The 12877-nt window shown below is 46.6% G+C and overlaps 1 protein-coding gene across 1 annotated transcript in view; it reads left to right on the top strand.

The window, feature by feature from the left end:
- LOC119448225 (hsc70-interacting protein-like) overlaps positions 1–11186 on the top strand; it is a 13116-nt gene extending 1930 nt beyond the window's left edge. The window contains exons 2-7 of the mRNA XM_037711645.2: positions 558–621; positions 1893–1971; positions 4669–4739; positions 9949–10015; positions 10434–10518; positions 11039–11186. Of these exons, the coding sequence (XP_037567573.1) occupies positions 558–621; positions 1893–1971; positions 4669–4739; positions 9949–10015; positions 10434–10518; positions 11039–11171 (499 nt within the window). The 3' untranslated portion in view covers positions 11172–11186. The remainder of the gene's footprint in view (positions 1–557; positions 622–1892; positions 1972–4668; positions 4740–9948; positions 10016–10433; positions 10519–11038) is intronic.
- Positions 11187–12877: the final 1691 nt, after the last annotated feature.

Below are 12877 nucleotides of genomic sequence, written 5' to 3'. Positions count from 1 at the left end.
GAAGACCACGCCTACACCAGGACCCCGCCAGGCTCGATGACGGCGACGAAGAGGAACCGCGGAATCGCACGGCATCGAACACCAGAGGTGCAGCTCGCACCGCAGAAAATCGTCATGCGCCATGGCGGGTAGGAGTCGCTACTAGCCGTGGAACGGGTACCACCAGCCTTCCCACGACCATGGTCCGTCCCGGACATAGCCGGGGCCCCCGTTTGGCGCCATTGTGGGAAAACGCCTCAGTCCCGCGGTCCACGGCAGCAGCTCCATCTCAGCCGGCCGTGCCCAAGCCGCAGCTCGCGCATTCCTCGCACCACTGCGCGCGCCTCTGTCCTCTTCTTTGTCCCCGTTGGCTCCTATCCACTATTCATGTCAGCGTTCCCACAATACTTGGGTCTTTAATAGAATATACGCTACTAGAAATGAGCCCAGTGCACAGACAACAGAATATGCTTCTTGTGCAGAGCAGAAATCTCCCTGCTGTAACCTGTGAAGAATTTCTCGGCTAAAGTAACCATGCATGCCATGATAACTCCTTGTATGCTTCATCATGCTTGCAGCCTTGGTGCCAAGATTCCCCCCGCCTCCTCGTTCCCCGAGCCCCCACCGAAGGCCAAACAACAGGTCAGTCTCCATTGTTTTCATGCTGCGCACCTGCACTTCATAAAAACTGGCCTGTTTAGTTTATTGAACAGCTTGCACGAATGTTTCACCTGCTTGTACGGTGTGTAGGGACACTTCTGTGCATAGTGATCAGGTTGCGATGCTTGACAAGGTTTGTGGGTTTGATTACCTGCCATGTAGGCTGCATTTCTAGGAGGCCGGAATGTGTATATCTGTGCACTTACGTGTCTACTGAAGAAATCGAGGTGACTAATTCAATCTAGAGCTGTACAATCCTCATTGCCCATGATGCAGCTTCGGGATGTAAAACTTGTCAGGTTATGACTTTTCGCTCAGTTTTTGTGCAACATTGGTTAAGAGCTCGAAATAGGGTTTAGTTTGTGTGTCCATCCCTTCATTTTGATTTGTTCTGGCATGTGTTGTCTTACTGTAATCCATGGATCATACAAATACCGTGTGCAACCTTCTACGGCGACTTGCTCAAAAAAAAAAAAAAAATGCTCGAAACAGAGTTTGCTAGTCTGTTTCGTTATGCCACAGCAGGCATCATAGTTCCATTTTTGTTGCCATCATTGCAAATAGCTGTGCAAGTTTGAACAGAATCGAAGGAGCAGTTGTGCAAAGCTCGGGACATTAAGTAGTTTCAAGAGAGTAACTACTGTCACAGTGAATGAGTTGAAAAGCTGCAAGAATTGCTGAAATCTGCTGAGTTTTCTTGACATAAATAAACCATTTACTACAGCTGTAAGACATGCAGCTTGGTGCAGTCGCATGTCTTGCTTTTTGTGTTGCCTTTCATGATGTGGCATGAGTTGCATGTGGTAGAAGAATTCGATAATTAGAGTGATTTCATGCTTTGGTGATATGCTATTGCAAAGTTCTTTCATGCAGCCACAGAGGTTGTTTCATGTGTGGTTTGGTGATGTTTTCTGTCCATTGAGGACTAAAATTGGGCTCTGATCTTGCAAGATGGTACTCTTCGTTATGCTTTTGCAGTGCTTCGTAGTGGCTTTGCAGTGGACTACATCTGTTAGTATTTTATTGCTGCCAACATTGCAAATTGGCACATTGACATTAATGCTGGCATAGTATTTCATGTTGGCAGAAATGTGAGATTTTATCACAGGGGCACCACATCCATCTTGTCCAGGTCATCACAGTTATGTTAGTTCTTCATAAAAAAGTTTAGCACATTTAGCATGTTGATTTCTTTGCTTACTTGATGCAGTAAGTGGTAGATGCCTTAGTTCATGAGTTTTGTTACACTACAGGAAGAAGTCAACATGGAGGAGCCAACCCCTGAGCCAGAGCCTGAACCAGTAAACCCAGAAAGTGAAGAGAGTGAAGTTGGTGAGAGAATTAAACTTTGCAGTGGTTGTTGACTCTCAAATATTTAAATTGAGGTAGTTTGTGATCCAACTTGGCACACTGCGTTTTCGGCAAATTGTAAGTTCAGTTTACATTCTGTCGATTCAGACTCCTTCCAGGCAAAGCATTACCAAAATTATCTGGCTTCTGTGGCGAAAGCGTCCTAGTGCTGTATATCATAGGGTGCCTCGATGCCAGCGCTGCTTTACAGGGTGGGGACAGCCTTTGAACCGCCCCGCGCCGCCGCTCTGGCTTTCCTTGTGCGCTCCATTTGCTTTCCTTGTGGCGTTGTGGTGCGAGAGCTTGTGTTTTGTGTAGTCCCTTGTGACGTTCATGTTAACAAAACATGACGGGCTGTTGTGTTGCTCTGTGCACTGGATCGACCGCAAAAGAGCCGCGGATATTTTGTTACCCCCCCGCGACGTTACATGAAGAAATGGGCAGCGCAAGTAAAATGTGACAACTGGATACCGATGGACACAACGAAGATATATGCGAGTGAGGATCATGATTTTGTTAAGAATAATGTCCCTTTGTAATTGTTTTCATTTTCACAGAGAAGTTGCTTGTATATGTTGGCGTGTGTTTTCTAGTGATTATAAGGCTATATATTATAATTTAATTATATATTATGATTATAATATATTATGATTATTATTATGATTATTATTACTATAATAATATTATTATAATATAATATATTATTATATATTAATAATATATTATAATAAATTATAATATATTATAATTATATATTATGATTATAAGGCTATATGGTGTGATCGCCGTGTTTGACTTGCTGCAACGGCGTAGGTTTATTCTATACGTTTGTGAATTGGCCTTTTTTGTAGCTAGAAGTATTGGGGCACTTGTAAACTCGTTTGCTGGATACGCGATCGATGACAGTACCTACCTGGTCGATTTTTTTTCAACATAAATTAAAGGAGCACAAATCATCACTCAGTAGGAAGAGAGTGATGAGAGAAGCGAATTTATTCTCGACTTAGAGGAAGTTTCTTCTCTTGAGGAAGATGTGCTCGCCCACTTGACAGGCTTTTTGTTAAATCCGATTATCAGTACTGTGGAACACTGCTCTGTGTGCATGTGCATGCTAGCGGCTGAACAACCTGGACAGGAACACCACCTTACTCTTCTAAATGAATATGTCCAAGTTGGAAAAATTTTAATTTATGAAAACATACAAATTCTGCACTTTGTTAATGTGACAGTGCTCTGAAGTCTTTTGCTGAATCTCAAGATCTAAGCTGTCTGAGAACACCATTGAAAGCACCGAAGGAAATGATTGGAAATAATGTAACCTTGCCAGGAAACCCATGTTATCAGCACACAGATGTGACTGGAAAACTTATTGAGCGATTTGTGTCCACACTTCTCCACATCTGTGTTGGCTTAACACTCCTGAAAGGCAGCTGAGTGTAATGCTAGCAAGACTAGCTGATACGAGCGCGCAGTAGAGCAACCACATTTTAACCAGATAACCTTGCTGAGAGCTTATAAAGTGAAATATTTAGTGCTTACTTTTGTAAATAAATTCTGTTTGGGTGTTGAAAACTGTTCTCTGTGCATTTTTCTTCTTCAGTAGGCACATAAACTGCTGCATACCTACTCACGCGACGTCTCCTAATTTTTCTCCTAGTTTCATAAATATGACTGGTCAACCATATAACGCAGTTACTACTATTAAAAGAGTTTCAAACTTAAAATTTCATCCAAGTGTACAATTCCAGTAATATTTGTGGGACGTTTACCAGTTAAGTGAGTAAATAAAAAATGGGGTAACCTCGCAAACAAATCGTGCCACCTTCAGGTTGCGATACACGCGAAAAGTGTTGGACAACCTCTTTTGGAACGAGCACTATATGCAAGCAAACTGTTTATCAGATGGGAAAGCAGAAAATCTGCATTTAAATTGCGTCGATATCGCACTTAGCACGCCCGCCGCCTTTTCTTTCTGCCCGATAGTCAACCTGCAGCTGCCACACGCCCAGCGCCTCCGTATTAGAAATAACCAAGATGGCGCCGAAAAGCGTGGGTGTCCCCACCCTGAAAGCGGCGCTGGGCATCGAGGCACCCTAGTATATCATATTCCCATGTTTAAGTGAGCAGTAGATAATCAAAATAGAATTTGCAAAGAAAGCTTTGTAATTAATTTTTTGTGTGTTAATAAACCATTAATAGAGCCACTGGGCTATAAAAGTTACAAACAGGAATAACTCGCCTCAGAAAGGCTCGCCAACGTTTCAATAGGAGGACTTGTCTTTGTCAAAGGCAGGTCCTCCTACCGAAATATTGGCCGGCCTTTCTGAGGCACCTTATCCCTGTTTGTAACTTTTATACCGCAGTGTGCAACTCCATCTGTCGGCCCCCTTCTTGGTTTTGGATTAATAGAGCCAGTTTTAGAGAGTGACTAAGCAGCAGATTATCATTCTTCCCCCAAGTTTTCCCTCGAACCATGATTGTGTGGCACTTGATTTCAACTTCTGCTGAAAGAAGCCTCTAAATATGTTTTAATTGTTTAATCTTTATAAAATCCCTTTGTCCTAGGAGATTCAAATTAAAATTCATTGACTGTGCATTGTCCAGATTTCAGTGCATTAAATTAAAAGGGTCTGTCAAGTGCAGTTTTTTGACGGTTTATTCCACTGCCCACTTTGCTAGAGCTGGACACCAGTGGTGTTGTGGAGCCGGACCATGACGATCCACTGTCTATGGGAGACAGCAGTGTTGAGGTGAGTACATGACACAATGCAGTCAAAGTAATTATGTATTATTATTTTCTTTTTTTTGGGAAACTACTCTTAGTTTTGAAGATGGTGAGCTGTGTCACCCCCCACTGGCTTCTTGTGCCACGTGGAGTTTGGAGACCATCCATTTATCTGTACAGAATTGTGCGTCCATTAGGAAGTCCGCTTTAAGTCGGTGGCTTGTTCGTTTGTACAGGTTTTTGAGAAGTGGCATCTCGTGATATGATTTGCTTAATAAAATGTTTGGATGCAGTACTTGCCAATTTCATCAACAATGGATCATAACAGTGTGTGGCGCACTGTTAAAGGGAGCACATGAGTTTAGTGCACATGCAAATTTTCCCCTCTGGAAACTGTGGAAGCACCCAGCTTTGCTGCAGACAACTTGCAGTTAGTAATGCCATACATAATCACAGGCACTAAAGAAAGCAAGCCTTTTCTTGTACCCTTTCTGTTTGCTGCTGGTCACTGACTACAGTCTTTTTTTTTTTTTTTAGACGTCTCAGTTGTTGTGATGCCTTCAGTAGCTTTTCTGTCGTGCCTAATCCACAGGGGACGAATCAATACGGCACATTATTCCTCTTTTTGGCACTAACACCTGACAGTTCTTTTGACTTTGGCCTGTTCATATTTATTAAGGCAGGTTTTTAAAAGAAATACATTGATGGTGCAGTTCACGAGAACTCTTCCATTATTTTTATTCATAAATGCATTTTATGAAGCTGTTGGCAACTGCCATTGGGTTTTGCTGCTTTATATTGATGCGGAACAGCCGCCAGTGTGGCTGTACTGAGGAGAAGGAAGACGACGTGTTCCCTCTTGATGTAGCGTCGCCATTTTGGCCTTCGTTAGCTTCCCTGTAAATAAATTGTAAATAGCCTTGGGCATCAGCTACTCATAACATTAATTTGGTGGAGGTGGACGTTCCCCGTACCCGTCATGGAGCTTCGCAGCAGTCGCAACGGTGACAGTGCAACTACGGCTCCTGCTGGCGGCACTTCATCTCCGCAAGCGTCTCCGCCTGCAGCCCCGACCTACGTTGCCATTCTCCTCCTCGGGATCCTGGTGTTTTCACCGGAGTCGGCAGTCCTGATGTTGACGACTGGCTCCGCCTATACGAACGTGTCAGCACCAGTCACAGGTGGGATCCGTCTATTATGCTTGCCAACGTTCTTTTCTACCTCGACGCAGCTCCACTGGCATGGTTCCAGACTCACGAAGAGGAGATCTCGAGCTGGGATCTATTCAAAGAGAAGCGCTGCGACCTTTTTGGCAATCCGTTCAGTCGCCAAGTCAATGCCAAGAAAGACCTTGCCACACGTGTACAGACGTCGACCGAGTCCTACATATCGTACATTCTCGACGTCTTGGCCCTTTGTGCCAAATCTGACCTGAACATGTCTGAGGACAATAAGGTTAACCATGTCCTCAAAGGCATTGCTGACGACGCCTTCAATTTACTGGTATTTATGAACGTCACCAGCATCGATACGATCCTCAAGGAGTGCCGCCGTCTCGAGCATGCTAAAAGCCGCCGGGTATCCTGGCACATCACACGACTTCCCAACACAGCTGCTACGTCATCCTGTGACAACCTCTTCCACCAGCCGTCACGATGTGACAACTTGACTCGCATCATTCGTCGGGAGGTCGAAGGAGCACAACCGGCGGCCCCTTCATTTCCATCACCTGATCATAACCGGTGACGATCTCCTTGATCCAGGCCGTCGTCCGTCAAGAGTTCTCCAACGTTGGCCTGCACTCCATTCGTTCCGTACGCTCGGAACCTCTTTCTCCATGCACGTTCCCACCCCGCTCTTCTTACTCCTCTTATGGACAGCGCAACCCCTCCGAATGGCGAACCGTGGACGACAAGCCGATCTATTTTAACTGCCGACGCATTGGTCATGTTGCTCGCGACTGCCGCAGCTGCTGGACTTCTCCGACGCAGTATTCTCCTGATTACCATCCTCGTCCCTCTAGCGCATCCTTTTCCTTCGCTCCTTCTATGCCCGCCCCGTGATCTGACCCTGCAACACCTTTGACACGACCCCGCTACTTCCGCTCGCCTCCTCCCTCCCGCTGTCAATATCATTTGCCCCCGTCACGCCGTGCTCCTTCTCCGACCTACTCGCCGCACCCCCGACCGGAAAACTAGACAGTGCAGCTTCTGGAGGTGAAGCTGCAATGATGACATTGGCACGAAATCCTGGCTTCACCTTACCAACGAACAAAAATCTTTTGGACGTTCTCGTCGACAATGTTCCTGTGTGAGCATTGATTAACACCAGGGCGCATGTGTCCATTATGAGTGCTGCTCTTCGCAGTCGGGTCAGAAAGTTCTGACGCCTGCCCCGAACCGAGTTGTACGAGTCGCCGATGGAGGGACTGTCGCATTGTTGGCATGTGCTCTGCCCGACTCACCATTGCTGAGAGACACACCGTCGTTCTCTTCACCGTCATCAAGCATTGCCTTCACGAACTCATTCACGGTGTGGATTTCCTCGCCAGTCATTCTGCCCTCATTGACTGTTCGGCCGGCTCACTTCGCCATGACTTGCCTCTTCTTGCAGACCCTGTGGACCTGCCTCCAAGTCATTTGAGCTGCATTGATTTTATTCGCCTACCGCCTCACTCTGTGACACACGTCGACTTGTTGTTCTATCCAGCTGTACCTGACTGCAATTAGGTGGTCGCACCAATTCCGGCCGTTATACTTACACATGGTGTTACCGTGCCGCACAGTGTGCTTACAATTACTGGCAACCGCACCTGCCTTCCCCTTGTCAATTTCATGCTAACAGCGCAAGTTCTGCCTCAGGGGATCTCATTGGCTATAATTAGCGCTTTGCAGGATGATGAGGTCGAGCCATTCACAGTCGAAGATCGTTACAGCTCAGCCCATACCGTGACGTCATCTCACAGTACTGACGTCGACATTGAGAAGATGGTTTCCTCTGACCTTACACCTGCTCAAGCCTTTTGCCACGTTCTTGAAGGCTATCGCGACATTTTTGACTTTGACAATCGACCCTTAGGTCAAACATTCGTCGTGACCCATCCCATAAACACTGGCGATACGAACACTATTCACTGACGTCCATATCGTGTTTCTGCGTCGGAACGAGCTGTTATCCAACAGGAAGTAAAAAAGATGCTTGAAAAGGACATTATCGAGCCTTCCTGTAGTCCCTGGGCTTCTGCCGTCGTACTTGTCAAAAAGAAAGATGGAACGTGGTGCTTTTGTGTAGATTATCGCCACCTGAACAAAATCACAAAAAAGGACGTGTACCCTTTGCCACGTATTGATGGCGCTCCAGACTGCCTGTCCGGCGCCACCTATTTTTCTTCTATCAACTTACGGTCTGGCTACTGGCAGATATCAGTCGATTACACGGACAGAGAGAAGACTGCATTTGTTACCTTTGACGGTCTTTATCGGTTCAACATGATGCCTTTCGGTTGATGATGCGCCCGCTACCTTCGAACGAATGATGGACTCTTTGCTTCAGGGGCTCAAGTGGTCCATCTGTTTATGCTATCTGGACGACGCTATGCAATATGCCAGAATGCGACGCGATATGCCAGGATGCCAATTGTTTGTCCCGCTACCCCGTCGACAAACCGGCTGATGTGAACGCCATTGCTTCAGTTTTCTCTGTGTCCCAGTTGCTTCAAATCGGCAACGAGCAACGCCGCGATCCTTCATTACGAGCCCTCATCGGCCGTCTGGAGTCAACGCCTGGCAAAGCCTCTCTCCGGATGTTTCTCCTCAAGGAGGGGACATTATACCGCTGCAATTTCGATCCACACAGCCCTGACCTGCTCGTCATTCCATCACACCTGCGTTCGACTGTCCTCCGCCAACTTCACGACACTCCCTTGGCTGGACACTTGGGCGTCTCGCGCACATATGACCGTGTACGCCGTCGATTCTTTTGGCCGGGTATTGCCCGCTCCGTGCGGTGCTACGTTGCGGCTTGTGAGCCGTCAGCGCCGGAAGAAGCCCTCCACACTTCCAGCTGGATCTCTCCAGCCGATCGACATCCCATTCGAACCCTTTTTCCGTGGTGGTCTAGACCTTCTTAGACCATTTCCTCTCTCGGGCTCCGAAAATAAATGGGTCTCTGTCGCTACTGATTACGCTACGCGGTACGCAATCACCAGAGCCCTCCTGACAAGTTGTGCTACTGACGTCGTTGACTTTCTTCTCTACGACATCGTTTTAGTGCACGGTGTTCCGCACCAATTACTCACTGACCGTGGCCGCAGCTTTCTCTTGGCAGTCGTCGAGGACATCCTCCGCTCCTGCTCGACAAAGCACAAGTTCAGCACGTCCTACCCCATGGAGCACCTCAACCGAACCATCACCGACATGCTTTCGAAGTACGTTGCGGCCGACCAACACAACTGGGATCTTCATTTACCATATGTGACATTCGTGTATAATTCATCGCGTCACGACACCGCCGGCTATTCACCATTCTATCTCCCATATGGCCCTCGCCCTCACGTTCTGCCACTGAATATGCCCTCGATGCGATCACACGCGCCGACCACGTGCGGCAGCTTGCCTGCACCCGTCTAGAGGCCTCACAGGAGCATCAGAGATGCCTCTATGATTGCCATCATCGCGACATGCACTTTTCTCCGGGTTCTCTGGTGCTTCTCTGGTCACCCATTCACTGTGTGGGCCTTTCCGAAAAGCTGCTGTCGCGCTACACTGGCCCATTTCGTGTGGTACGACAAGTGACCGATGTCACGTATGAAATCATCCCCGCCGACCTCTCAGAGTCATCGTCAGCTGCAAGTGACATCGTTCACGTGGTGAGACTAAGGCCATACCACACACCTTTCACCGCAGATGTGTAGCTTAAGCACCGGGACGGTGCTTCTACTGCCGGGGTAACCGGGGGTGATGATAAGGAACAGCGGCCGCCACAGTGTGGCTACACTGAGAAGTAAGACGACGGGTTCCCGCTTGAGATAGCATCGCCATTTTGGCCTCCGTTATCTTCCCTGTAAATAAAGTGTAAATAGCCTTTGGCATCAGTTACACGTAACAATATGAGTGGAAGAGCTGTAGGTGTTGGAAATATGACTTGAGAAGTACGTAACACTTTTGCAGTTTGGCAGTGTTGTGTGAAATGATTGATATTGCAATATTTTTCTTTCTTTCTTTCTCTCTCTCTAGGTTACAGAAGAGATGATGGAGCAGAGTTCCGAAAAGAGGGGACAAGCGATGGAAGCTCAAAGTGAAGGTTGGGTTTAGCTTTGTGTTTTGTAAAATTACTGTTATCCATCAGTGATACATTCAGTGGGGCATATCGTTCTATCACCGTGTTACTTTGTTGTTATATTTTTAATCTAATTTTTTGCTATGCTATCAGTGCAGTTCCCACTCTTTTGTTGCAGGCCGATTTTTGGCAGTTGTGTCTGTGCAAGCTGATATGCATGACAGTGGAGACTGTCATATTACATAAAACAGGCTGACGGTCGCGTTGCTGTTTTTTGATAGGCATTTAAAAATGCGACTTTCTTCAGCCTTTTATTGGCTCTGCTTTCATGCTCAGCAATTATGGTTTCTTCTGCAATTTGTGTGAAATGTTCAAACTGCTCCTACTGCAGAAATGGACAGCGATTGTGCATAACCGATTGTAACGTTACTTTTTTTTGCAGGGAAACTTGATGAGTCATTGAAGTTGTGGACCGAAGCCATTGAACTAAATCCATCAAGTGCTATCCTGTTTGCCAAACGAGCAAAGTGAGGGTATTTTCTTTCTTGCATTCTTTTAGAGGAGCATTGCTTGAAGTGAGGGCTCATTCTCTTGCGTAACTGGTTTTCTCTTCACCGAAAAGTTGTTAAAATACTTGTGGCCCTTTGGTTTTTTGCGAGGTCGGGGGGTTGATGAAAATTGGTTATATTTATAGCAGTGTTCCGAGTTTAAGTATAGCAGATGGGGCAACATGTTTAGGTTGGTGATTTGGAGAAAAAAAAGGTTGCTTTATGTGTCTTCAAACACAGTCATTGCCCTTATACTACTTTCATGTGCCAATCTGCCTCCAAATGCTGACCCTTTTCAGAGTAGGACCATTGTTTGAAAATTGTGTTGTTTTCCTGTTTCACGCGATGGCAGTTGCAGATTGAACAGCTTAGGGCTCCATCTCAATCTGTCATGTCGCAGTGTAGTGAAAGTGAAGAAGCAGAAGTGCTACCAGAATGAATAAAGAATTGAACTTGCAAAAATGTAGTGTTTCAGTTGTGATGCTTGTGTTCATTGCAGTGTGCTGTTAAAACTAGAGAAGCCAAATGCTGCCATTCGAGATGCCAACAAGGCCTTGGAGTTAAATCCCGACCAAGCACTGGGCTACAAGATTCGAGGGAGAGCACACAGGTTGGTATACCTTGTCCACTAAGTTCTACCAATAGCATGCTGTTTTCTTAGCATCATAGCACATCACCAAGGATTGCCTGCATATTCGTCTTCTAGGTGTGCTGAGCACATCTGCCCAGTGTTTTTAATTTATTGTTCAAACTTCTAAAATATTGGGCCAAGGCTTCTTTCTAATGCATTGACTGTAGGTACGTGACTGCACAACAGTTGTGAAGGCACACCCTTTGTTAAAAGTACCGTACTTTTCGGTGTATATAAGACGCATTTTTTTCTGAATTTTTCGTTGATGCGTTTTATAGAACTTATGTACGTTTTTTTTGGGGGGGGGGGGGGGGGGAACTGCCAGAAAAATTGGATTCGATGTTATGGCCACGCGAAGCGCGCTGGTTGACTTAATTGGTACGGGTTCTGTGCGTGCTATTGAGGTACCGGGTACGTTCTTTTTGTGATTGAGTTCTCGAGCACCATGCGAGGACGGAGCAGCATCGCAAGCGGCGGCAGCCCACCGCGAGTCGGCCGACCCCGAATTCTTCGCATCTGCAGATCGCTGTCAAGATACGGCGCGCGCCGCTGAGCAAGCTACGCAGTTGCTACCAGAGTACAAGCCTACCCCACCCTCCTTCCCATGCTGCCTTCCCGCTTTCCACCCTTGTGTGCAATTCGGCTCACTGTCGAACGCTTTCACTCGCTCATGCAGCATATGGCGGGCGGGGACGCTGTTATCGCCCTTGGACTTTATACGGAACATTGCGGCAACCACGACGGCAGAAATGCGCCTGGAGTGGAAATATACGGCACCCATATGCTTGCGCGTGACCCTTTTTCACGGAATGAAGCGTTTTTTTTTTTTTTTTTATCGCTTACCGAACAAACGGGTGCGTCTTATGCACCGATGCGACTTATATACATTTTTTTTCAGAAAAACTGACGTTTTGAGGGGGGTGCATCTTATACAGCCTGTGACCACCAGGCTAACTATAGGCTGTTTTAGGGAGCTGTGGTATGCCATTGCTTCCTATGGCCTGGGGCATGGAAAAAACACTTGTGCTCATGATCCAGAGTACCGGAGTGTCAGATGTGCCACGGAAAGGGTACCATGCAACCGAACAACATATTGGCTGCGAGTTCAAGCAGTGTCGCTGCCTTGAGGTCACTGGCTGAACCACTGATAGTGTGGATTGCGCCGCGAGTTGTCTGCTAGGCGCTACATATTTACATGTGCGCGTACGGCGAACATACCTTTAAAGACCATCTTCTTCGTGGTTGTAGTGTGGCCGTAAATGCTGGAGAGCAATTTTTGACAATGTACAGAAGCATTTAATCTTGCACTGTTGTCTTCACACTGCCGATGTTGAGCGCGCGATGTGTGATCGTCGCACCCTCCGTTCACTGCAGTCATGCTGATTTTATTGTCGCTTGTGTTTCGGATACGCCACAGTAAGCATTTTCCTTCATTTTAAACAAATCAAGTGGTCACAGCGATACGTGAATGTCGCGCTTCAGCCACTTGTGGCAATATCTTGATCACGCTGTAATCTCTGTGATACCACACAACGGGAACAAGGTGGCATCAGTATCACTCAACATTATCAACATATCACTTGGCCTAAGGTGTCCTTATTGTGTTCTGATGCTACGAGGGTAAATTTATTTTTCCTCGCAAGTAAATTATGGGCTTTTGTGTTTTGACTCGCTGTTATGAAAGGAAAGCTAAAATAGGATATTAGT

Source organism: Dermacentor silvarum, chromosome 4 (assembly GCF_013339745.2).
Source record: "Dermacentor silvarum isolate Dsil-2018 chromosome 4, BIME_Dsil_1.4, whole genome shotgun sequence".
Lineage (NCBI taxonomy): Eukaryota > Metazoa > Arthropoda > Arachnida > Ixodida > Ixodidae > Dermacentor > Dermacentor silvarum.
Note: the sequence above shows the minus strand (reverse complement) of the source record. Positions and strands in the feature narration are given on the sequence as shown.